Below are 25,353 nucleotides of genomic sequence, written 5' to 3'. Positions count from 1 at the left end.
CTAATGCAGGGTCAGGGTCACTCAATATAGTCTTTAGTTGATGTCGCAAGCAACAAAAGACCCTCCCATTGTTAGATTGATCATTATTATGAACACACCTCTCCCATTGTTTTCAGACTCTGATTTATCTACTCTTAATAAGTCTTTATATTTTCACTAGTTTGAGAATAGTAACCTTGTTCCAAATAAGAAATAAACCATCTAAAATCCAAACCTGATAAAACTCACTGTGTTTGAACTTTGAAATCTCTCTTTACCAACGTTCAAGGTTAAAAATAATATGTGCTTGGCATGAAAGTGAACAAAATTTCTGTAGTGTTAGACATTTAATGAAGAAATATTACATATTACGCCAGCAAAAAAAGCTTATTGTAAAGAAAGAGTATCGAGAAAAATCTTATTTCCGTTTTAGACAACAAACGAAGTACAATTAAACATGTTATTAAGCTTTTGATGGCAAATTTGGTTCAACCTCTTTCTTGTTCTTCTGATCCTCAAACTTATCTATGGCCACTTGCAGCTCATCTGTACCTCCCACAGCCCTCATTGTGTAGAAATATACCCCAAAGACGAATGATGTCAATCCACCGGCAACTACAAAGTTCTTGGTCTTAGGTCCAAGGCTCGCGAATCCTGAAATTCTAGCCATCAAGCTTCTTGTGATTAAGTAAACTATAGAGTAGCCTCAGCCCCTGCCTTCTTCGATAGTCCTGTGGCCAAAGTAACTGCAGCTCTCGCGATTTGACAGACTGTAAGCCTAGAGCGAGCAATGAAATGAATTAATAAGTCGTTGTGTGTGAGTCTAAAATTTTCACTCGTTTGAATGAGAAACCATATTAGCCTTCTGGTTTACAATATGCTAGAGTTCTATGAGGACTATTATGTACAAAAAATAAAAATAAATAATAAAGCTATACTCAAAACATGAAGAAATTACTCCGGGTTGTCAAGTTCCAATGCAAAATTATGGTGATCTTATTTCAATATGAGGAGGATATTGAGGTCTATTCTTAGTTGCATTGTACTGTTTAAGAATTGGTTTTTTTGTATGACAAGTAAAATTTTAGTTTTATTTCGTAGAGATTTCTTTTCATTACCTAACTAAGTCAAATTGTTTTTTTATCCTATAATTTGAGATTTTTTTGGAGAGATATGGTGGAGATAACAGTGTGTTCTGTTGCAGACAGAGTGTTGTTATTTATGCCGAAACAATGTTAAAACTGAAAAAGTTGTGATTTGGGTGAGCTTGTTAGAAATACAATGCTAAGATTCTTTTTCCCAATATTCTCTCTTGTTGAGCTTGTTAAGGTCAACCATATTTTATATCCTATATAGTAGTGACCATTTTACAGGTGGAAAAAAGGGTGAGATGACAGCTTGCATGATGAATGAATCCACTAAGAGAATTTTTAGTATTAATTATCAACTAGTGAAGGATTTAGAATTGGTATTCTCAGTAGGTTTAAAAATATGAGAATTTTGAGTATTCCCATTTAAAGGATGAGTTCACTAACATCTCTTGAAGTGCAAATTTTGATATATATATATATATATCAGAATATTTTTATTTTAAATTCATGTTTGTAGATGTTTGACCACTATATCTTTTTCTAAAAGGAAAATAACTGTTTGAAGATAATTCAAGATGTAGAAATGGAGTATGTCAGCTGCAACTGAGCCTTTGGTTCTGGTTAATTGAGCTGTACATTAGTATACTTAATGCAAGGTATAACATATGATGATCATCTTGAAATCATTTCCAAATATTACTTAAATTTACTTTAGTTTACAGTTTGAATAATTTTTACAGCAGAACTACTTTGTTCTCCAATTGGAAATAATTCTTTGATTTCCTTGATTATGTATGTTTGTATTAGGATGTTTTTGTAAAGTAATCCCATTATTGTTTAGAGGTATATATTTTTTTTATTTATAATTACAAAATTAATTATAAAACTAATACAGATATTTAATTATAAAAAGAATTTTGAGAAACTATATTTAAAATTAAAATAATTCTTAGTTTATTCACAAACAAATATTTTCTTAATAATTCCTAATCTAAAAATAATATTCAATAAATAGAATTTGATAGATAATGGCTAAATCATATCCAACAACAAAATAGAGAGAGAGAGAGAGAGTGAGAGAGAGAGAGAGAATCGATTTCAAAACTCAAAATCGGTACCTGAGAGTCAGGGCCGGCCCTAGGCATAGGCGGGCTAGGCCCGTGCCTAGGGCCCACACTTTCCGGGGGCCAAAATAAAAAAATAAAAAAAAAATTATTAGGCTTTTATTTAAGTAAAATTTAAGTGTAATATAAACAACAAATATTTATAGTTTAGTTGGTTGAGGTGGAGGACATAATGTCCTAGGTCATGGGTTCAAATCCCATGACACTCTTTTTTTGATATATTTTTGAGGGCCCCAAAATTTAATTCGTCTTGGGCCTATAAATTTTCAGGGCCGGCCCTGCTGAGAGTGAAACGCCTCCGCTCCGATGTCCGATCAGCGATCAAGTTGTTGATAATATTTCTAGGGTTTAGTGAGAAAGCGATCGAGTTAGACTGGGAGAGAGAACCAAGAAGAAACGGTATCATCATAATAGGCTTTGGGGTTGTATAAATATCCTTTCTGTTATCACATTTGGGATGGGCTTTACATAAATATCACTTTTGTTCTTGAAAAATTATAATAGAAATGTTAATATTAAAAATAATAATATAACCAAAATCATAAAATTTATTATTAGATATAAGGAATTTTTATTAAATAAAACATATACTTTAAAGAATAATTACTCAACATAAATACAGATTACATTCTATAACTTTGATTACAAAATTAATATTTCTAAATTAATACAAAAAAATATGTTGAAGAGTATATAATTAGGAATGTAGGGGACGGAAAATTTGCCGGGAGTTCCCATCTAGGAATCCCTAATGGGGCTAAGAATCTCCTAATGTAAAAATAAAATGTAAATTAATTTAAATATTTTGTATATAAATATATTTTTTAATATAGTGTAAAAAAATATTTTTTTAATTAAGTAGCTAATTCAAACATTTTCTTTTATTATACATCTTTAATCAAAATTTAATAATTTAATATTTTTAAAATTAATATTTATAATTAAATTTATTTAATAATCATCCATAGTTAATATTGTTCAAATTATATCATAATACATAAGTTTTTAAAAAATACTTAAAATTATTTTTGTAAGAACATTGTCAATTTGGTCATGGGCAAATTGCCAAACAAAAAATGAACAATTTAATCATATGAAATACACATATTTTACAATTCTCTCCGTTTAAGGATGTTAATATTCTTAAACTTCAAAGAAGAATAATAAGGTCCCTTTTAGTCTGGAAATTTTCTTTACTAAAGGGACCTAATTATACTTATCAATCTCACCAGATTTACAACTTTTCTTTCCTCCCTAATCAAAATATGTAATCACTTATTTAGACAGATTCTCTTAATGGTTCAATTCCTATGAAAATAGGCCAAAATTGAAAGACCTTCAATATCTCAGGTTCAAAACCTCCTCACTTCTTAATGGTTCAATTCAGTATTTTTGAAACTGCTGTGTGTGTGTGAGAGAGAAATTGGTACAATTGCATGTAATCAATATTAGATTTAAAAGAAATGAAATACAAAGTCAATATTAATTTAAATCCATGTCTTATATTTTTCAAGTACTAAAATAAAGAACACTATACAGTTGAAGGAAAATTAGTACTAGAAAAACATTAACACTTTAAAAAAAGAAAAACAAAACCGATCCTCTAAATAAACTTCATCTTCATCTCAAACTCAATATTAAACAAATTCTTAGGATGATGATGAAATGATGTTTGATGAGTTAAGATCAAAATATAAATGACAAAACATATCCAATCAAAAATTTCCTGTGAAAGCGATAAACTAAGCCTTGCTAGCATCTCATGGGTGAATGTCTTTAACGACTGGTACACTGCGTGATGGTCTTGCGGTCTCTCAAGGGTGTGTAGTTCACACTATCTTTTAATTTGTTCATTTCAGACGTAACTATTTTCACTGCAATACGTGCCCTCTCATTGTGTGAATGAAACTGAAACAAGTTTGAGAAATGTGCACTCATTAACAGATCTATTAACAAATCTTCATGATTAAATTCTGACGAAATTTTCATGCTGCAAACACAATGAGCCTTGCAAGAATGGAGTGTAAGAAAATACCTTTGGCAAGTACTTTGATCAATCTTCCTCCATAGGAACCTCTGGAATATCAAACCTATCTTCTTCAATGGTCTTATTGATCACAGAAATAGGGGAAGGTAATTTCAAGTTAAGGAAACAATAAATTGTATCATCATTGAATCTATAGGGACACTTGAATTATTTAGTCATGCTCGACGAAAATAAAAAATTAAGAAAAAAAAAGTAGTTGTAACAAGACAATGTTAGATAAATTAACAATTAACCCAAGATCTATTTGTATATAACATAGAACACAATAATAAGATATAATAATTAGGTATGTGTACCTGATTGATCCATAGCAATTATCTCTGATTGATCCACAGCAGTTACTCCAATTCGATAGTGCAATACTATCAACTAAGTCTTCCTCCCTAGATCTCTAAATCAGAAGCAGTTTATTTTCTCTGATTATCAAAAGGTATACAATTGTGATGAGACAATATGTATTTATAGAGTTAGGGAGGGGACTTAGCTACAAAACCCTAGTTGGGCTGGGCCTGCTCTTCAAAGGCTTCAGTCAACTAGAAAAGCCCACACTTCTGCTTCACCTAGACTTTACACACAGATGCTAAGCCCATTAACAATTGATCACCAACATCATGGGCTAATACAGCAAAGAACTATCCAATCAACCCAAGTTTTAATAAAACCAATAAAATATAATGTAAGCCCAAATAAAAGTCTAACATTCTCCCACTTGGGCTACATTGATTTTAATACATATATATTATATATCAAAATAATTTTGTTTGAAAACGACTCATGGGTTGAACAACAAGAAAACATTTGTGGCCACTTAAAAAAAATGATAGTTCTCTGATAGCATCTCAACATACCGGTCCAATTTAACCTTTGATAATGAACTATGACAGTCATATTGTTTTTAGCTCAACAAAAGACATTCATAATCACAAATACCAAAGTATTAAATCGACATGGTCAATAAGTCTAGTAGTGTGGTAAGGAATTATGTTCAACATGTGATCAATTTAAAATAACATAATATCCTTATCAGTCCTCAATTTCACTGATACCGTGATGCTTAATAAATAAGCCAGTGAAATTAAACATACACCACTTAAAATAAGTAAGTGTCACTAAACTTGCTTAAAGAATTAAGCCAACAACATATCATTGTCAATAAGCAAATAAATTTAAAAGACAATGATCACAACAATATGAACCACATGCTTTCAATTCAATCATTCTCGAGAATATAACAAAACATAATTGAAAACATATCCATTCAATAATAAAAAATATTGAAACATAAAATGTAGTTCATAACTTTATTCAGAAAATTATAAATAATAATTTCTAAAAACAAACAGAAAACAAAACTCCCACTAACCCAAAAGATCAAAAGATTTTAAAATGCCCATATTAACAACATGTTTATTAAACAAGACGACACTTAACCGTTTGGTTAGAGGATCTCCTAACATCGACTCGGTCTTGCAATTTTCAATAACAATCTCTCCTTTCTTGACCAAGTCTCCGACAAAGGAGATACTTTATTTCCATGTGTTTAGAAGCACTACTAATCTTGTTATTCTTTGAAAAGAAAACAAAGATTATTATCACAATAGATTAGCATAGGTGTGGAAATAGAATCAACCACTCGTATCTCCGAAATAAAATTCTTCAGCCACAAAGCTTGCAAAGATGCCCCAACATGCAACAAACTCAGCATACATAGTAGATGACGTGATCAAAGTCTGTTTGACACTCTTCCAAGAAATAGCAGCACCTGCCAAGGTGAAAATATAGCCAGAAGTTGACTTTAAATCATCTACACAACCACCAAAATCTGAATCTGAATAACCAACAACTCGAAGATTGTCAACCTGCTTATACACAAGCATAAAACTCTTCGTTCTTTGCAAATATCTCAAAACTTTCTTGGCTGCAACCCAATGATCAAGGCCAGGATCAGATAAATATCTCCTAAGAACATCGACCATGAAAGCAATATCAGGTCTAGTGCAAACCTAAGCATACATCAAACTCCCTACTGCACTTGCATATGGGATATTCTTCATTGCTTCTCTTTCCAAGTCGTTCTTAGGACATTGCTGCTTAGTGAACTTGTCCCCTTTCAGAATAGGAACAGAACCAGCTTTACATAAATCCATGTTGAACCTTTTGAGCACACGATTAATATAAGCTTCTTGAGATAAGCCAAGAACTTTTCGATTCCTGTCACGATGGATCTCAATCCCCAAAACATAGGATGCCTCTCCAAGATCTTTCATATCAAAATTGGAAGACAGAAAATTTTTGGTCTCATTTAGTAGTGACAAATCACTGCTGGCAAGTAAAATGTCATCTACGTAAAGAACAAGAAAAATATAACGACTCCCACTGATCTTCATATAAATACACTGATCAAACTTGTTCTCTACGAAACCAAACGATGTCACAACCTTGTCAAACTTCAAGTACCACTGGTGAGATGCTTGCTTGAGACAATAAATAGATCATTTCAATTTGCAAACTAAATTGTCATTTCTATTTTCCTCGAAGCCTTTAAGTTGAGACATATAAACTTGCTCACTCAATTCTCCATTCAGAACAATAGTTTTAACAATCATTTGATGCACAACTAAATCCATAATAATTCTGAATGAATCTTTAGTGGAAACAGGTGAGAAAATTTTGAGTGTAATCAATACCTTCTCTTTGAGTAAAGCCTTTAGCCACTAAACGCGCTTTAAACCTTTCAATCTGTCCCCTTTTTATCCCTTTTAGTTTTTAAAATCCACTTACAACCTATTGGTTTGAAACCATCAGGTAATAGAACTAACTTCCACATATACATTATGTTTGTCCATGAACTTAATCTCATCATCCATAGCTTCTATCCATTTTGAAGAATGTGGACAATTGGGTGCTTCACTATAAGTAAGAGGTTCCACAAAATGACCAAGATCACATTCACCTTCTCCAAGGTAAATAAATTTATCATCACACCTTATTGACATCTTTTGTCTTTGAGATCTCCATATAGGAGGTACTTCTGGAATAACCTCTATTTATTGACCATCATTTTGAATGACATATTCCACAATTAGATTTCTCTGATAACAAGACCCTCATCAACAACAAAACCTTCTTCAATAATAGGTTCATCATCAATAATAGGACCCTCGTCATCTTAGATAGTAGGAGCAATATATTCATCAGCAATAGGAGCGTTATCAACTAGAGTAAGAATAAGACTGCTATTATTATCATCTCTTGAAAAAGACATAGGAATAAAAATTCCTTTAGATGACTCCCCCATTTCAAGAGATGGTGAATGAATATTTTCAAAGAACATCAAATTCCAGAAATTTAGCAGTCTGAGATTCAACAATTCGCGTACCACGAGTAGGACAGTAAAAGCGATATCCTTTTGAGCGCATTGGATAACCAATGAAATAACAACGATTTGTTCTCGGATCTAACTTTTTCAAATTAGGATCATAAATCTGTACTTCAGCTGGACAACCACATACACAAAGATGATTAAGACTAGGCTTCCTCTCAATCCACAACTCAAAAGGATTTTGGGAACAGATTTACTGGGAACACGATTTAAAATATAAGTTGCAGTCATAAGTGCTTCACCCCATAAAAATTTTGGAAGCTTTGTTCTACTCATCATGCTTCTAACCATATCCATGAGAGTGCGATTTCTCCTTTCAACAACGCCATTTCGCTCAGTGAACCTAACATATTGTATTGAGAAACTACACAATTTTCTGGAAATTTTTCAGCAAAAGGCCTCATGTGTTGTTTAGATTCTGAATAACAACCAGAATATTCTCCTCCGCGATGAAAATGAACAAATTTTATGACTCTGCCCAATTATATCTCAAGAACATTTCGAAAGATTTTGACTTTATCAAAAGCGTTGGATTGTCTTTGATCAGGTAGGTGAGACCATAAGAAGAAAGAAGAAAAAAATATCGATAAAAGTTATAAAGTACTTGTTTCTACACAATGTGGTGGAATAAGGTTCACTGATGTCATTGTGGATAATCTCTTATAAAGAGTGACTATAGTTAGCAGTCTGCTTTCTTACCTTAGTCAATTTTTCACCAGTACAATCAGCACAAGTATCACAACCAGAAACATCAACAGGAGAAAGAATTTTAGCTAGAAGTAATCGATCAATTCTTTCTTTAGAAATATGACCCGATTTATCGTGCCAGAATAATAAGGATGTTATCTTAATATAAGATTTCTTATCCACAATATTGACAATATTGAAAAATGAAGCTAAGGAAGTCAATGATAATTTGAAAAGAATATCAGAGTAAAAACAGTTTCCAATTATTCGGAGTCAAACATAATGTCAACACTATAATTGGCAAAACGAAAAGAAAATCATTGTTTAACTATAAGCGGAAGCGAAACTGAATTACTTTAAAAGTAGGAATCAAGAAATTACTGTTCAAAACAATCTGAACACTAAACTGTAATTCAAGAATAAGTGTGCCAATATAGATAACATCAACTCTAACATAAGTGCCACTTTAAGCTTTGACTCCCTCTCACTTATCTTCTGAGATCCCTTAGCCCCTGGTTGTGGTTGCTTCTTTTCATATTTTCTTTATCCTTTGTTGGGCTTGAGTTGAGAAACAAAGTGAGAAGATTCATTCTTCTCATTCTATTAGCTTGCTTGTTTCAGCTATATACTGAGAAATAAGGTTACTAACACTCCATATTTTATTATAAGTGTTTAGGTTGTCTTGGTAAAGCTAAAAGAAGTAAGAAGTTCATGAAGAACTTGAAGAATGGTGTAAAAGTCAGGAAGAGGAATATTATGATCTTTCAACTTGGACTGAACATTAAAAATTGCAAAATAAAATCTCGCACTCCTTTTAATTCCTCATACTTAATGGTTGTCATTTCATCCATAAGATGTCCAAATTTTCGGCGTTTTCACCAGTGTCATATAGTTTTTCTACAACATTGAAAAACTCTTTGGCATTTGTAGTGTCTGGCAAACCACTCAATAGATGTTCAGGAATGGATCTTTTCATAGTAAGAAGACTAAGACGACTTGACTTTTCCCATTGTGCATGATGAGTTCTCTGGGCAGTTGTATTGGAGTCAGTAAGATCAGCAGGTTTTTCTTCTCGAAGGCATAAGTCCAAATCTATTATGCCTAAAGTAATTTTCACATCTCGTTTCCATGTCTTAAAGTTGGAAGCATTCAGAATTCAGATAAAAACGTTATTGTTGTTCGCAAAAAAGGAGACCGAAAAATCCAAAAAATTAAAACTTGAATAAGCAATATGAGCAATGCATTAGAAAATATTGTAGAGTCAACTGGTCATTATAAACTCCCCTTTGGGGTGAGAATATAACACGCACATGATCTACCTTCATGAAGTTAACAACAAAGAAAAAATACATATCATTTAAGAATTTTATTTCCTTTGGGCAAATAAATTTCTTAAAAATATGTATTAATTCAAGCAAAACATAGTAATAAATTTATACATTTAAATTATTACCTTTGGGCAAATAATTAAAATATATACATTTAATATTAACTCACTTCATAGAATGTGAACTAATATATGTAAATACTACCTTTGGGCAAGTAATTACACATATAGTCAACCAAAAGATATAATATTTTCTTCAACATGTGAAATTTGGTGATAAAACAATCATTGAAAATGAATAATTTTCAACCAAATTTCCAAAAGAGATATATGATTACTTTTATTATATTGATAATCAAAAAATAAAGTGTCCACCATAACACATTATTTTTGTATCAAACAATCAAGTTTTTAAAATTTAGAACAACAAATAATCATAAGATGTGAATATAAGAAAATTGGTGGAGACTACATAGTCAAGATAAATTAAACAAGAGAGTGACTATGTTTTATGGAACGAGAAGAAACTCAAAAAATTTTCTATGATTGACAAATTTCAAAAAATTATCAAAAAATATTTTTAATAATTTTTTAACTACATAATTATCATTAAAATAATAATAATTATTAAACGGAGTCAAAAAATTAATTAAAAATCATAGAAAATCAGAAATTAAATTCTAGTAACGCTGAAAAAAAAATCGTCGAAAACGGACATCCCAGCCGGCCCCACGCGCCCCCACGCGCCACCTGCGCGAGTGGGCTTCGCGGCTGGGAGTCACCTTCAACCTCCGACAGTCCAAATAGCCGGTCACGTGACCGGTTGCCGCCACGGTTCGCAGAATCGTTTTCCGGCCAAAAATTCGTCGAAAAGTGGGGATTTTGGATGGGTTTCGATCGGGATTGAATTTCTAATTGATCTACGCTACTAATTTTGGGTATTAAAGGTTAAATCTCTAGATTTCAAGACAATACCAATCCGAAAATTGAAGAACACAACAAAAAAAAATTGTAATGCTAATCTTAGTTTAAATCCGAAATTAATTATGTAGGAACATTCTTAAACAATTGATAATGAGTTATCTATAATCAATTTTAGATCAAAAACAATAAAATCAAAATACACAAAATATAATTTCATATTATAATCATATAAACCCTAAAACTTTAAATTTAAAATTCTCTTAATATACACAATGATTTCATGCATATAATATATCAATAGAACGAGAATTTAATAATAAACAAAACCCCTAAAGTTTTAAGATTTAAAAACAAAAAATTCAACATAAAATAATAACGAAATTAATATGAAATTATGGATAATTAACATATACAAATTAATTATACTAATTATAGGTTCTAAATCATATACAATAGGCAATCTGATACCACATGTTAGATAAATTAACAATTAACCCAAGATCTATTTGTATATAACATAGAACACAATAATAAGATATAATAATTAGGTATGTGTACCTGATTGATCCATAGCAATTATCTCTGATTGATCCACAAGAAGCTTACTCCAATTCGATAGTGCAATACTATCAACTAAGTCTTCCTCCCTAGATCTCTAAATCAGAAGCAGTTTATTTTCTCTGATTATCAAAAGGTATACAATTGTGATGAGACAATATGTATTTATAGAGTTAGGGAGGGGACTTAGCTACAAAACCCTAGTTGGCCGGGCTGCTCATCAAAGGCTTCACCAACTAGAAAAGCCCACACTTCGCTTCACCTAGACTTTACACACGTATGCTAAGCCCATTAACAATTGATGACCAACAACATGGGCTAATACAAAGAAAGAACTATCCAATCAACCCAAGTTTTAATAAAACCAATAAAATATAATGTAAGCCCAAATAAAAGTCTAACAGACAAAGGATATCAATTAGCATAAGATCATCCTCCTTCTCACCCCGATTGCGGCTATTATTTAGCTCCCTGCTAATCTCAGGAGTAACCTACATTCAACCAGAGAATAAAGATTACATATTGATCTTAGTTATGTTAAGAAAAGAATTGAATATAGAAAAAATGAAACTCCTTTCTCACTAGTTTATGCTTTTGCTTTTCAAGAAGAGCTCTCAGGTTAACTTTATCTTCCTTCTGTAGTTCATTCTTGTACCTGTAAGTAACGCCAACAAATTGTAAGAGAAACAATAACTTTGCCAGTCTCAAACTCTTACTCGGAACACGTTAAACAGTAAGAGGAATTCCTAGAATGCTTGAATACCTTTGCACAAATGCAAGCAGCGATTGGTGCCATATTAGAGGCATAATTCTTGTGTCATCCGAAAACTCACGAAATGTGCAACAAGAGCATCAAGTGCCCGATATGGAAGAGCATACTTTTTCTCCAAAAGGAGCTTTATAAAGTAACTGCAAGTATTTTAGACCCAACAATGTCAAGACGTTTTTCAAACAACATATGAAATGTCAAATATGGAACACATTTCAGATCAACAAACAATCATTGATGGCTATCACATCTTATAGAATATACAACAATGCTTTAGTTCTAAAATGTAATATGTAAAATGTATTGGAATACCTTGTCGTACCACAATATTCCATATCAGCAAGCTTCAACAATGCAACACTGCAAAAGCATATAAAAGGCTTGTTTAAAATATCCAATGAAAAGTAATTTTCTATGTAAAGGGGAGGGGACAACTTTGAAAACACAACAAAATATATAAAAACCTTGAATGAAGAAGAGGAATTGAAACTTTTTGTATTATGCTCCCAATAATAACAGCTTCCCTTAGATTGCACGTTCTTGACTGCCAATGAAGAAAATAATTTTGTCAAAAACAAAAAAGGAACTAGGAAAAAATAATTGCTTAGGAGCCCAGCCACTTGATAAGTTGAAGAATAGTCTGTTTACCTCACACAGAGGAAATAGTATTCCTTTAAAGAATGCACCAGGTTTGTAAACACATTTTTTGAGACTGATACAAAGCAAAATGCAAACGCTTATTCTTTTTAATATCTTCCCTGACTCGTGGCAACAAGACAAGCTTGTAAAAGCGCTCTGCCCTCTTCACACCCAAATTGGACGCGAAAATTCTTGTAGCTTGATACATTGCATTGGGGGACCACTTCTCGGGCTCTGGCCAAATACGTAATATCCTCCCGCTTATCGTTGAAGGTATGTGTTTAAACGCCTTAGGTATCTTACCACCGTATAGTTGCTAAGAAACTTGCCAAGTCTCGCATAAACAAAGTTCGTACTCACCTTCAATAACACTATGGCATAACTATATATGACATTAGCCATGAGTACATGAAGCTGAACATAAATAACTTTATTTCAAAAATAAAATAATAATAAAAAAAGTAATTAGTAAGCATACCCCTTGTACAAATCAATTATAGAGGTATCCAACTGAGGCATAGGCCTTACTTCTGCAATTTGGAAAGAAAAAAAAATGCAAATGAGTTAACATAAATTTCTAGAAAATGTAGATTAAGGGGGAAAACCATATTAAATCCATTGAGTTTCTTCTTTAAAGTTGAGTAGTGATGGTCCAACCTGAAGACACATTAGCATCTTTCTCTTTAATCTTTGCAATAATAATGTCAGCAAGAGTACGTTGTGGAACTGCATCTTTTGACATAAATAACTCGAGTAGTTTCTCATCCTCTTCATCAATTTCCTGCAACAATACATATAATTATAATAAACATACATATATATAATTTTGGAAACAAAGAAACCCTACTCAAACATGGGTCTGAAAGAGGAAAAAAAAACTCACCTCGTAATCGCCATAGCGGCTCTGAGTTTCATCGAACCCAGAAAAATTATCAATATCATCTTCCACTTCATCATCATCATCCTTGGCCGGCTCTTCGACGACCCGCAGGGAATTGTTAGGGTTTTGGGCAAGGACCTCTTCGTCCTCAACCTCTCTCCGTCGAGCCGCAGCCGCTGAGTATCTTGGAGCTCATACCGAAGAGATAAGCTTCTCTTCCATCCGATGCCGCTTCCGCTCTCATTAGATTTGGAACGCTTCTTCGAAGGCAATGACTCTTTATTGTCATCGGCAAGGAAGTGGTCGCGGATTACGGATCCTCTCTTTCTTCTTTCCCCCCATTGAAGAAACTGAAAGAAAATTCACACACACTGGTGGAATGCCACTTCAAGATGTGTATCCAGTATATCATATCACTCGCAGAATCGAGCCTTTGGTTCTCGTTAATCGAGCCGTACATTAGTATATTTAATGCAAAGTATAACATATGATGATCACCTTGAAATCATTTCCAAATATATGTTCAAAAAAAAAAAAAAAAAAGAAATCATTTCCAAATATTACTTAAATTTACTTTAGTTTACATCTCCAATTGAAAATAATTCTTTGATTTCCTTGATTATGTATGTTTGTATTAGGATGTTTTTGTAAAGTAATCCGATTATTGTTTAGAGGTATATTTTTTTATATAATTATATTTATTCTATACATGCATGTTAATTATTTCATAATACAAAAGTTTTTTAAAAAAATACCTAAAATTGTTTTTGTAGGAACATTGTCAATTTACTTAATAATTATTATTATGCTTTCATTTTATTTTCTTTATAAAATACTCATACTCAGGTTTTTAGTATCTTTTTATAATAATAATGTTGTTTATTAACAATTACAAAATTAAAACGAAAATTAAAAATGAAAAGAATTTTGAGAAGCTATATTTAAAATTAAAATTATTCTTAATTTATTCACAAACAAATATTTTCTTAATAATTCCTAATCTAAGAATAATATTCAATGTATAGAATTTGATAGATAATGGCTAAATCATATCCAACAACAAAACAGAGAGAGAGAGAGAGAGAGAGAGAGAGAGAGAGAGAGAGAGAGAGAGAGAGAGAGAGAGAGAGAGAGAGAGAGAGAGAGAGAGAGAGAGAGAGAGAGAGAGAGAGAGAGAGAGAGAGAGAGAGAGAGAGAGAGAGAGAGAGAGAGAGAGAGAGAGAGAGAGAGAGAGAGAGAGAGAGAGAGAGAGAGAGAGAGAGAGAGAGAGAGAGAGAGAGAGAGAGAGAGAGAGAGAGAGAGAGAGAGAGAGAGAGAGAGAGAGAGAGAGAGAGAGAGAGAGAGAGAGAGAGAGAGAGAGAGAGAGAGAGAGAGAGAGAGAGAGAGAGAGAGAGAGAGAGAGAGAGAGAGAGAGAGAGAGAGAGAGAGAGAGAGAGAGAGAGAGAGAGAGAGAGAGAGAGAGAGAGAGAGAGAGAGAGAGAGAGAGAGAGAGAGAGAGAGAGAGAGAGAGAGAGAGAGAGAGAGAGAGAGAGAGAGAGAGAGAGAGAGAGAGAGAGAGAGAGAGAGAGAGAGAGAGAGAGAGAGAGAGAGAGAGAGAGAGAGAGAGAGAGAGAGAGAGAGAGAGAGAGAGAGAGAGAGAGAGAGAGAGAGAGAGAGAGAGAGAGAGAGAGAGAGAGAGAGAGAGAGAGAGAGAGAGAGAGAGAGAGAGAGAGAGAGAGAGAGAGAGAGAGAGAGAGAGAGAGAGAGAGAGAGAGAGAGAGAGAGAGAGAGAGAGAGAGAGAGAGAGAGAGAGAGAGAGAGAGAGAGAGAGAGAGAGAGAGAGAGAGAGAGAGAGAGAGAGAGAGAGAGAGAGAGAGAGAGAGAGAGAGAGAGAGAGAGAGAGAGAGAGAGAGAGAGAGAGAGAGAGAGAGAGAGAGAATCGATTTCAAAACTCAAAATCCAGACTCGAGAGTAAAACGCCTCCGCTCCGCTCTCCGATGTCCGATCAGCGATCAGGTTGTTGATAAAATTTCTAGGGTTTAGTGAGAAAGCGATCGAGTGAGACTGGGAGAGAGAACCAGAAAGAAACGGTATCATCATAATACGCTTTGGGGTTGTATAAATATCCTTTTGGTTATCACATTTGGGATGGGCTTTACATAAATATCACTTTTATTTTTGAAAAATTGTAATAGAAATGTTAATATTAAAAATAATAATATAACCAAAATCATAAAATTTATTATTAGATATAACAGGAATTTTTCTAGAGCTGTCCTAGAGCCCATGAAAGTTGATAATATAACCATCTCTCAACTTTATTTAAAAAAAAAAAATTGTCAAAACCACTTGGAAGAATAAATTAGTTAGAGCAATTCCAATAAGTATTTTATGAGGATTTCTTAGACTAATGCAGGGTCAGGGTCACTCAATATAGTCTTTAGTTGATGTCGCAAGCAACAAAAGACCCTCCCATTGTTAGATTTATTATGAACACACCTTTCATTAACCCTCCCATTGTTTTCAGACTCTGATTTATCTACTTTTAATAAGTCTTTATATTTTCACTAGTTTGAGAATAGTAACCTTGTTCCAAATAAGAAATAAACCATCTAAAATCCAAACCTGATAAAACTCACTGTGTTTGAACTTTGAAATCTCTCTTTACCAACGTTCAAGGTTAAAAATAATATGTGCTTGGCATGTAAGTGAACAAAATTTCTGTAGTGTTAGACATTTAATGAAGAAATATTACATATTACGCCAGCAAAAAAAGCTTATTGTAAAGAAAGAGTATCGAGAAAATCTTATTTCCGTTTTAGACAACAAACGAAGTACAATTAAACATGTTATTAAGCTTTAGATGGCAAATTTGGTTCAACCTCTTTCTTGTTCTTCTGATCCTCAAACTTATCTATGGCCACTTGCAGCTCATCTGTACCTCCCACAGCCCTCATTGTGTAGAAATATACCCCAAAGACGAATGATGTCAATCCACCTAAGAACTACAAAGTTCTTGGTCTTAGGTCCAAGGCTCGCGAATCCCGAAATTCTAGCCATCAAGCTTACGTGATTAAGTAAACTATAGAGTAGCCTCAGCCCCTGCCTTCTTCGATAGTCCTGTGGCCAAAGTAACTGCAGCTCTCGCAATTTGACAGACTGTAAGCCTAGAGCGAGCAATGAAATGAATTAATAAGTCGTTGTGTGTGAGTCTAAAATTTTCACTCGTTTGAATGAGAAACCATATTAGCCTTCTGGTTTACAATATGCTAGAGTTCTATGAGGACTATTATGTACAAAAAAATAAAAATAAATAATAAAGCTATACTCAAAACATGAAGAAATTACTCCGGGTTGTCAAGTTCCAATGCAAAATTATGGTGATCTTATTTCAATATGAGGAGGATATTGAGGTCTATTCTTAGTTGCATCAGACCGTTTAAGAATTGGTTTTTTTGTATGACAAGTAAAATTTTAGTTTTATTTCGTAGAGATTTCTTTTCATTACCTAACTAAGTCAAATTGTTTTTTTATCCTATAATTTGAGATTTTTTTGGAGAGATATGGTGGAGATAACAGTGTGTTCTGTTGCAGACAGAGTGTTGTTATTTATGCCGAAACAATGTTAAAACTGAAAAAGTTGTGATTTGGGTGAGCTTGTTAGAAATACAATGCTAAGATTCTTTTTCCCAATATTCTCTCTTGTTGAGCTTGTTAAGGTCAACCATATTTTATATCCTATATAGTAGTTGACCATTTTACTGTGTGGAAAAAAGGGTGAGATGACAGCTTGCATGATGAATGAATCCACTAAGAGAATTTTTAGTATTAATTATCAACTAGTGAAGGATTTAGAATTGGTATTCTCAGTAGGTTTAAAAATATGAGAATTTTGAGTATTCCCATTTAAAGGATGAGTTCACTAACATCTCTTGAAGTGCAAATTTTGATATATATATATATATATATATCAGAATATTTTTATTTTAAATTCATGTTTGTAGATGTTTGACCACTATATCTTTTTCTAAAAGGAAAATAACTGTTTGAAGATAATTCAAGATGTAGAAATGGAGTATGTCAGCTGCAACTGAGCCTTTGGTTCTGGTTAATTGAGCTGTACATTAGTATACTTAATGCAAGGTATAACATATGATGATCATCTTGAAATCATTTCCAAATATTACTTAAATTTACTTTAGTTTACAGTTTGAATAATTTTTACAGCAGAACTACTTTGTTCTCCAATTGGAAATAATTCTTTGATTTCCTTGATTATGTATGTTTGTATTAGGATGTTTTTGTAAAGTAATCCCATTATTGTTTAGAGGTATATATTTTTTTTATTTATAATTACAAAATTAATTATAAAACTAATACAGATAATTAATTATAAAAAAAATTTTGAGAAACTATATTTAAAATTAAAATAATTCTTAGTTTATTCACAAACAAATATTTTCTTAATAATTCCTAATCTAAAAATAATATTCAATAAATAGAATTTGATAGATAATGGCTAAATCATATCCAACAACAAAATAGAGAGAGAGAAAGAGAGAATCGATTTCAAAACTCAAAATCGGTACCTGAGAGTCAGGGCCGGCCCTAGGCATAGGCGGGCTAGGCCCGTGCCTAGGGCCCACACTTTCCGGGGGCCCAAAATAAAAAAATAAAAAAAATTATTAGGCTTTTATTTAAGTAAAATTTAAGTGTAATATAAACAACAAATATTTATAGTTTAGTTGGTTGAGGTGGAGGACATAATGTCCTAGGTCATGGGTTCAAATCTAGGAATGTCAATGGAGCGGGTCGGATCTGATCCGACCTGATCCAGTTATGTACGGATCTGCCCCGCCCCGCCCCGCTGGATCAGATACTCGGATCGGATCTGATCCGACCCGTCTTATACGGATCGGATCTGATCCGACCCATTTTTTTTTTTTTAAAAAAAAAATATATTTTATATCTAAATTTATAATTTTTTTTTAATAATTATAGTGTATTCCTTTAATAATTCTAAGAAAACTTACAAATTGTTGCTTATCTCTAAGTCCAAGATTATCAAGCAGATCTTGTACCTCAACTTCACTATCAGTCTGCACAAAGTGGAAAAACCTTTAAAATTCAACACCATAAATAGCAAAGCAATAGTAGATGGTCAAATTTTATTCAGCAATCATGCATAGTGATAGATAAAGCCTAAAGGGTATCGATTAGTTTCTAAGGATATGCAAAGTTTTAGCTAGTATTACAAGATCAAAAGTGGTCACACCAATTATAGAGCTTATATTTCTACTAAACACAGTATATTAACATTTACCGAATAACATTTTTTTTTCTTTCATTTACCAAAAAAAAAAGCTAGCTTTATTAATGGTTAAGCGAAAAGTTAAATGATTGATGTAAGTTAAAATCTCCCTAATCACAAATATAAGACTACCGGATGATGAATAAACAGAGGGTCAGTCAGTCATAAGAAGATCAAGTTCAAAACTATACTGAGATCCATATTACTAGTAAGGACAAAAATCCCCACCAAAAATTATTGTTAGTTACAAAATTAATGAGAAAGATATGTGTATAAGGAATTCCTTAGTACAAGTTAAGAAACCAATACCTAGTCATCACAAATAAATCAACTCTCACAATGAGAAGAAAACAACTAGGTTCCCCTTAAAATCACAATGCGAAAGTGATTAGTGTTAGCTCAGTCAACTACAAACTGCAAAGCTAATTAGTGAGTTCGTAGTCAACTGAATTGGCATGGAGTAGATGAGTCATGACTCATCACATAAAGGCAGAGTAAAACTGTTGTGCCATGCATTTTCATATGCAGAGACAATTTTTTGGTTCTCTCTCTCTACTACAAATCCATACCCTATAAAGAACCTTACCCTTCTCGTAAATTTCACCCACTTTCCACTTTCCACTTTCCAATTTCTTTATTTAGTTTTGAGATTGGAAATTTTCATCAGAGACAAATGAAATATAAAAACATCAGTCGAGTGCTCTCTTTGGCCAGCTCAAGAAAGGATTTGACACCATCAACATATTCTTTACTCTGCCTATCTTGTAGATACATCCAATTTTTATCCATCTTTTGCTTCCTATAACCCATTACTCAATATAAAAATAGACATAACACAAACTAAATTCACAATGAAATACTGTAGATCGACAACATTCTTGAAAAAATAAATAAAACTAAAATGATAATGCTGTTTGGTCATAAAATAAGCCTACAATTAATAAACAATTTATCTTAAAACAACTTTTCTGTTTCCCGAATCATTATGATAAAAGAATCAACTCGTGTATATAACTAAAAGATCAACAAGAAAACAAGTTAATTATACAAAAATATCCAAACACTATCATTTTTATGGAAACACAAATCAAAACCCATACGTAACACAATGAAATTATTAATTTTTGTATAGCCACACAAAACAAAGTTGCAAACAATACAAAGAAAAAGAAAACTCCTACCTTGAAAAGCGAAAAAAAAAAAATCAATTTGATCAAGCAGGTAGAATCCAATGATGCAAACACCTAGACAAAATAGAAACCCAAATAATAAGAACAAGAATGAAAACAGAGAAACCTTCCTAAAATAGAATAGAGAATAATAAGGAAAATAAGGTGTGTCCAAGAAGATGATTCCAATAGGAGAAGATAATATACTGATCGAATATGGTAAAATGAGTTGTTAAACAATGACTGAAAAATTAAACTGGAAATAGATAAATAAATCGACTAATTCAAAGACAAAGTTAATTGTATTTCAAAGTTCAAAGACAGCACATGACATGAGCTAAAGGAGAAACAACGAACACATTTTGAAGAAAACCAAGAAGAATAACCTTGATAAAAAAAAATGGGCAGAAAAGCTTACCCTTTGATTCCAGAAACTACCCGACATTAGATATGCGAAAAAAAGAATACGTACCTGAAAAGAAGAAAAATCTGAACTGAAATGGCGATGCAGTGAGACTGGCGGCCGGTCGCCCGGTGGGAGAGGTGGAGTGCAGTGGTTCCGGGTTCGTGAGAGGAAGACAATAAACTGATGATGAGAGAAACATAATACGTTTTGATTTTACGGAAAGAAACCCTAAAATCAGACGAGAGACACCTGGGTGTTTGAGGAATTTGGATTTTCTCGGGAAAATGAGGAGAAGAAAATGAGATTTGGTGAAATTGGGATTTAATTTAGGGTAGATTCAAATTTCTTTTTTTTTTAAAAAAAAAATATATATATATTAAAAAGTAAATTTTTTTTTAAAAAAAAAAAAAATTTAAAATGGATCGGGTCAGATCCGATTCGTAAAAAATTTAAGCGGGGCGGGTCGGATCTGATCCAAGATCCAATAACTATCCGAATGTTTCGGATCAGTAATGATCCGTCGGATCGAATCACTGATCCGATCCGAATGAATGGATCTTTTTGCCATGCCTATTCAAATCCCATGACACTCTTTTTTTGATATATTTTTGAGGGCCCCAAAATTTAATTCGTCTTGGGCCCATAAATTTTCAGGACCGGCCCTGATAGTAGTATGTCTCATCTTGTAATATTTTATACCTTAAGGTATCCCTTAGCGTATAATTTAATGTGTAGCATTCATTTACTTCATTTTGTACCACACTGACTACTTAAATTTATTTTTTATTTAGAATGACCGAACAAGATCAAATTGAATGAATATGATGCGTGAATTTACAAAGCATATAGAATATTTGATGATAATTTTGAATTATTTTCTCAACCAACCAATCAACATGTGTACACAAATAATAAATAAATAAAAACGAAAAAAGAAAACTCAAGATGAAAATGGTCCGGACCATTATTTGGTCAAAGTTAAAGTCAACATTTTGGAAGATCAGAAGGCGGCGGTGGTAACTTTTGATTAGGGTTGGGTCCGTCCAACACAATCCATGCCATTCTTAGCCCCCAGCTCGTGTGTATATCTAAATGACAATGCATAAACCACACTCCTGCACACCCATACAGCAATAATCCAAAATTCAAAACTATATATACAAGTGCTACACATATGTACATACATAAATATAAAAAAAAAAAAATTATATCATCATTGATTTCATATTGATGGACGTTATATAGGTTTTCACTCTTTATCTTTTAATTCAATAAATTCTGGTTAATATTAGTTTGATTTTTTAAAAGGAAAATAATTAATTAAAGGGATAAACCCTCATCTACTAAGTATTATTTATTTTTTATTTTTTTGAAAATTAAACATTTCTATACAAACAAGAATAAGGTACTTTATTATTTTTACATTTTATAACAGTTTATTTTTATTTTTGAATTTCACATAAAACATTTATTGCAACTAGCGGACCAACCTCTAAATCGCAATCAAAAATCGTATAGCAACCCACATAAAAATTACTAAAGAAATGACTTTAAAAACTCAAACCGTAACCTTAAAAAAAATTAAAACAAAATAATATATAAGGTAATTCCCTAAAAATAAACCAATATAATTATTTTTAAAACAGTAAACTTGTTTAGAAAACAAGCAAGCTTAGTGGTGAGGGAGGAATGGGAAAAAGGGAGAGGTGATGGGTTCGAACTCAGACCTTTAAGCAGGCCCGGCCCTGGGCATAGGCGGCCTAGGCCTGTGCCTAGGGCCCACCCAGCCCAGGGCCCAAATTTTTTTTTTTCTCTTTTAAAATTATACATTTTTTTTTACCAATTTTGAAAAATACCATATTTTTTCTAATATAAGGGCCCAAAATTTTTTGAGAAATTTTCATGGGCCACCTGATTTTGGCAATGATTTTCAAAAATGACGTTACTTTTGTTATGTTAAGTTTCCGTATATGTAGTTGACGTTTTTATAGTAATTTTCTATTTTTAACGATTTGTATATTGGGCTTGTAATCCTAGTTTTTTCGGCCCAATTTTTTAAAACACACCCTCTTTGTACGTGTCACACGTTATTTTGTTTTCATTTTAAGAAAAACGTCATTTTTGTAAAAAGTTACTTAATTTAGTATATTCTTAAAAAAATCCCAAATTTTTTTTTGCTCCCTATGGCCCACTTTGTTTCATGGCCGGCCCTGCCTTTAAGCTATTAAGATAATATATGATTGTAAAAATCATTACGCTATACTAAAAGAAAAAACTTGTTTAGAAAACCAAGCAGCATTTATTTTGATTAAAAATTTATGGTATATATACCTGGATTGTCTGCAAAGAACCGTATAGCGAGCCAACCACCGGAAGGAACACCAGCAGTGTTCCTCTCAACCGGGTCAACTAGATTAAACTTAGCTGGATCCTTGTTCGGGTCAAAGTTCCCAAACCCTTGACCCACCACAAAAAAGTTAAACCCATGAAGATGAAGAGGGTGGCTCTCTGCGCTCACAATGCTCGTGTCTTGCATCACCACCTCAACGCTCGCATTGAACCCCAACACCACCAACCGGGTCCCATTACTCACCATCGTGTTGTTCGGCGGCGTCCCAGTGTAATTAAATGGCTGAACAGGGTTTGCTGGAAAATCACTCGTGTAAACTCCGACTGACTTTTTGTTAAAGTAGGATTGCAGAAGTGCCATCGAGGGTAGCGCGAAAGACACATTGTTGATTGACGCGGCAAACTTCTGTCCATTGGGACCTTGACACGTGGTGTTCTTAGGACAAGGGCTGGTCCCGAGTCCAACGGTGAACAAAAACTTCTTCTCCACAGTTTTAGGGACATTTGCCGGGAACTTAGCAGAGTTCAAGCTACGTAGGCTGCTGGTGAAGTTGGCGACGAATTGGGTTACGTTGACGAATTTGGTGGCATTGAAAGGAGGGAGAGATGGTTTGTAAGTGGTGAGGTTTTGAGTACTTGTTGTGCTGTTGGGTGGGCGGTGATATTGGAGTATGGCGGCTGTGGTGGTGTTGTCGAGGGTTCCGGAGCCAGTGAAGTAGGGGCTAGCAGCGATGAGGAAGGTAGCGTTGGGATAGTAGGGTTTGGTGGTGAGTAGGATGTTGGTGGTTTGGCCTGGGGTGATGAGGAGTGTGGTGGTTTGGTAGGGTTTGGTGTAGGAAGCGTCAACTTCAACAATGGTGAAACTGTGATTTGCTATGCTGAAAAATAGTTCATCATTAAGTGCAGCGTTAATCAACCGGAGTAGGTATGTCTTTCCTGGCTTCACTCTCAGCTTGAATGTGTCTGTATATATATAGTAAAACATCATTTTGGGACTGATGTATACATTATAATTTAAAATAGAAGGCAATGCACAATTAATAATTTTGTTGACTATTTGCAATAGTGTAATGCTATATAATTTGCCAATATATATATCTCTACGTATTGTACCATTAGATGATGAACAATTGTACAATGGCCCAGGGAAGCCATTAATAGTGTAAGCATCCGAAACATTGGGTCCCCCTCCAGTTTGAAGTGCTTGGTTAATCACAGCTTCTGGGTCTACATTAAACCACTCTCCTATACACACCATAATTAAATGTTAATATAAATCTCTTTCTTTTTTCATTAAAATAAATTTAGTTTATGTAGAGGATAATATTATACCTAATATAATCGGTACTTCCTTGTAAGGCTTGGCAAAGGGGTAAGATTCATTGCGCTTAGGAAGAATAATAATGGGCCCATAAACAGTGGATCTGAGCCAAGAGATGTGAGCGTGCCAAAGAAGAGTACCTCTCTGGCCCGTGATGGTGAAATTATACGAATAACTCTGACCCGTTTGTATTGGGCATTGGGTCACGTATGCCGGTCCATCAGCCCATCCACTCGTCAGTTGCCGAATTCCGTGCCTGTTTTCTAAAATTTAGTTAAAAATGAAATAAAAACCAGATTGTGGTTGTTGAGATTCGAACCCAGGCCTCCACGGTGGAATTCTCACCACTAAACTACAGCCACTGCTATATGTTTAGCTGTCTAATATAAAATATTATCTTGGTGGCTGTGGAAGTAAATTTTACATCATATTTCTCAAACCTTTTATAATAATCTACAAAATATATATTTATATAATAGTCAGGCTTTTTAAAAATAAAAAAATATCTTAAGTACAAACTAAATGCTCAATTGAGTGGAACTTGTTACTATTCGTCTTAGGAAAACTTTCAAAGAAGATAGTATTAGCATCATCGCATATAGTATATATTATTATCGATCTAATTAAATATTTTGAATTTTACATATTTCAACTACTCATATTCATTTTAGATGGGCCTATCATTTTTTGAAATGAAATTACCGCAACTGTATTTTAAATTTGTGTGTAATTTATTTATATGAACATATCATTATTAGTATAAAAGTTTTACTATAAAAAAATTATCATATTAATATTTTAGTACTTTGTCTTTGTGAGAATAGATGTAGTGATGTCTATTGTACACATTTTATATATAAGTATAAATATATTTTGAAAAACCCACATTATATATGTAAGTATTTTCCTTTATTATATATATACTTACCAGTGTATGGTAATATTGTTGGAAACATGATTGACGACCTTGACAATAACTCTATCTCCTTCTCTTGCTATTAATGGAGGGCCTGGAAATTTATTGTTCACACAAATAATGGTCTTCGTATGGCACAATCTTGTCACGGTTTGGTTCCTTATCTATCATAATACAAACATAACAATACCATTAACAAACATATATTACCATAATAAGGTTTAAAATAAACCAAAAGAAATAATTAATAATGTTTAGTACGTTGAACGTGTAATGCCTTGTTCTGCATGTGACAAGCTCTGGCATCATCATAATTGTATACAAACCAAAGAACAAAGCTGTCATTGAAGGAAGATAATGAAGAACATCATAAGAAGAAGTACCCATCTCTCTCTCTTTCTCTCTTTCTCTCCTTAGTGTAATGGGATAAAGTTAGTCAAGACACAATGCCTTAATATAGGGAGCATTAGGTAATAAATACTTTTTCTTAAGAGG

General features: G+C 33.1%; 1 protein-coding gene and 1 pseudogene across 4 annotated transcripts; both read right to left on the bottom strand.

Annotated features, from left to right (window-relative positions):
* Nucleotides 1-298: 298 nt before the first annotated feature.
* LOC115694734 (laccase-17) lies at nt 299-25,353 on the bottom strand. Of its 4 annotated transcripts, none has more exons than XM_061101851.1 (9): nt 25,120-25,353; nt 24,871-25,022; nt 23,954-24,198; nt 23,735-23,866; nt 22,604-23,584; nt 20,339-21,387; nt 19,879-19,941; nt 18,420-18,485; nt 299-757 (listed from the first exon to the last, which is right to left on the bottom strand). In XM_061101851.1, the coding sequence occupies exons 1-6, from the start codon at nt 25,243-25,245 to the stop codon at nt 21,257-21,259; spliced, it is 1,767 nt and encodes a 588-aa protein (XP_060957834.1). In that variant the 5' UTR covers nt 25,246-25,353; the 3' UTR covers nt 299-757; nt 18,420-18,485; nt 19,879-19,941; nt 20,339-21,256. The 4 variants fall into 4 exon arrangements, with proteins under 4 accessions (XP_060957834.1, XP_060957835.1, XP_060957833.1 ...); XM_061101850.1 differs by lacking the exon at nt 299-757 and adding an exon at nt 16,064-16,553; XM_061101852.1 differs by lacking the exon at nt 19,879-19,941.
* Nucleotides 3,799-13,764, bottom strand: LOC115694786 (bystin-like; annotated as a pseudogene).

This window comes from Cannabis sativa, chromosome 7, assembly GCF_029168945.1.
Source record: "Cannabis sativa cultivar Pink pepper isolate KNU-18-1 chromosome 7, ASM2916894v1, whole genome shotgun sequence".
In the NCBI taxonomy this organism is placed as follows: domain Eukaryota; kingdom Viridiplantae; phylum Streptophyta; class Magnoliopsida; order Rosales; family Cannabaceae; genus Cannabis; species Cannabis sativa.
This window is presented reverse-complemented; position numbering and strand designations above follow the sequence as displayed.

Excerpts from the sequence above, each read along its gene's own strand:
- LOC115694734 (XM_061101851.1), bottom strand. The coding sequence starts at position 25,245 with ATGGGTACTTCTTCTTATGATGTTCTTCATTATCTTCCTTCAATGACA. Across the intron at positions 24,199-24,870 it reads AACAATATTACCATACACTG|GCACGGAATTCGGCAACTGA; the intron begins GTAAGTATATAT and ends TTTAGAAAACAG. Across the intron at positions 21,388-22,603 it reads GTTCTTTGCAGACAATCCAG|GAGTGTGGTTTATGCATTGT; the intron begins GTATATATACCA and ends ATGGGTGTGCAG.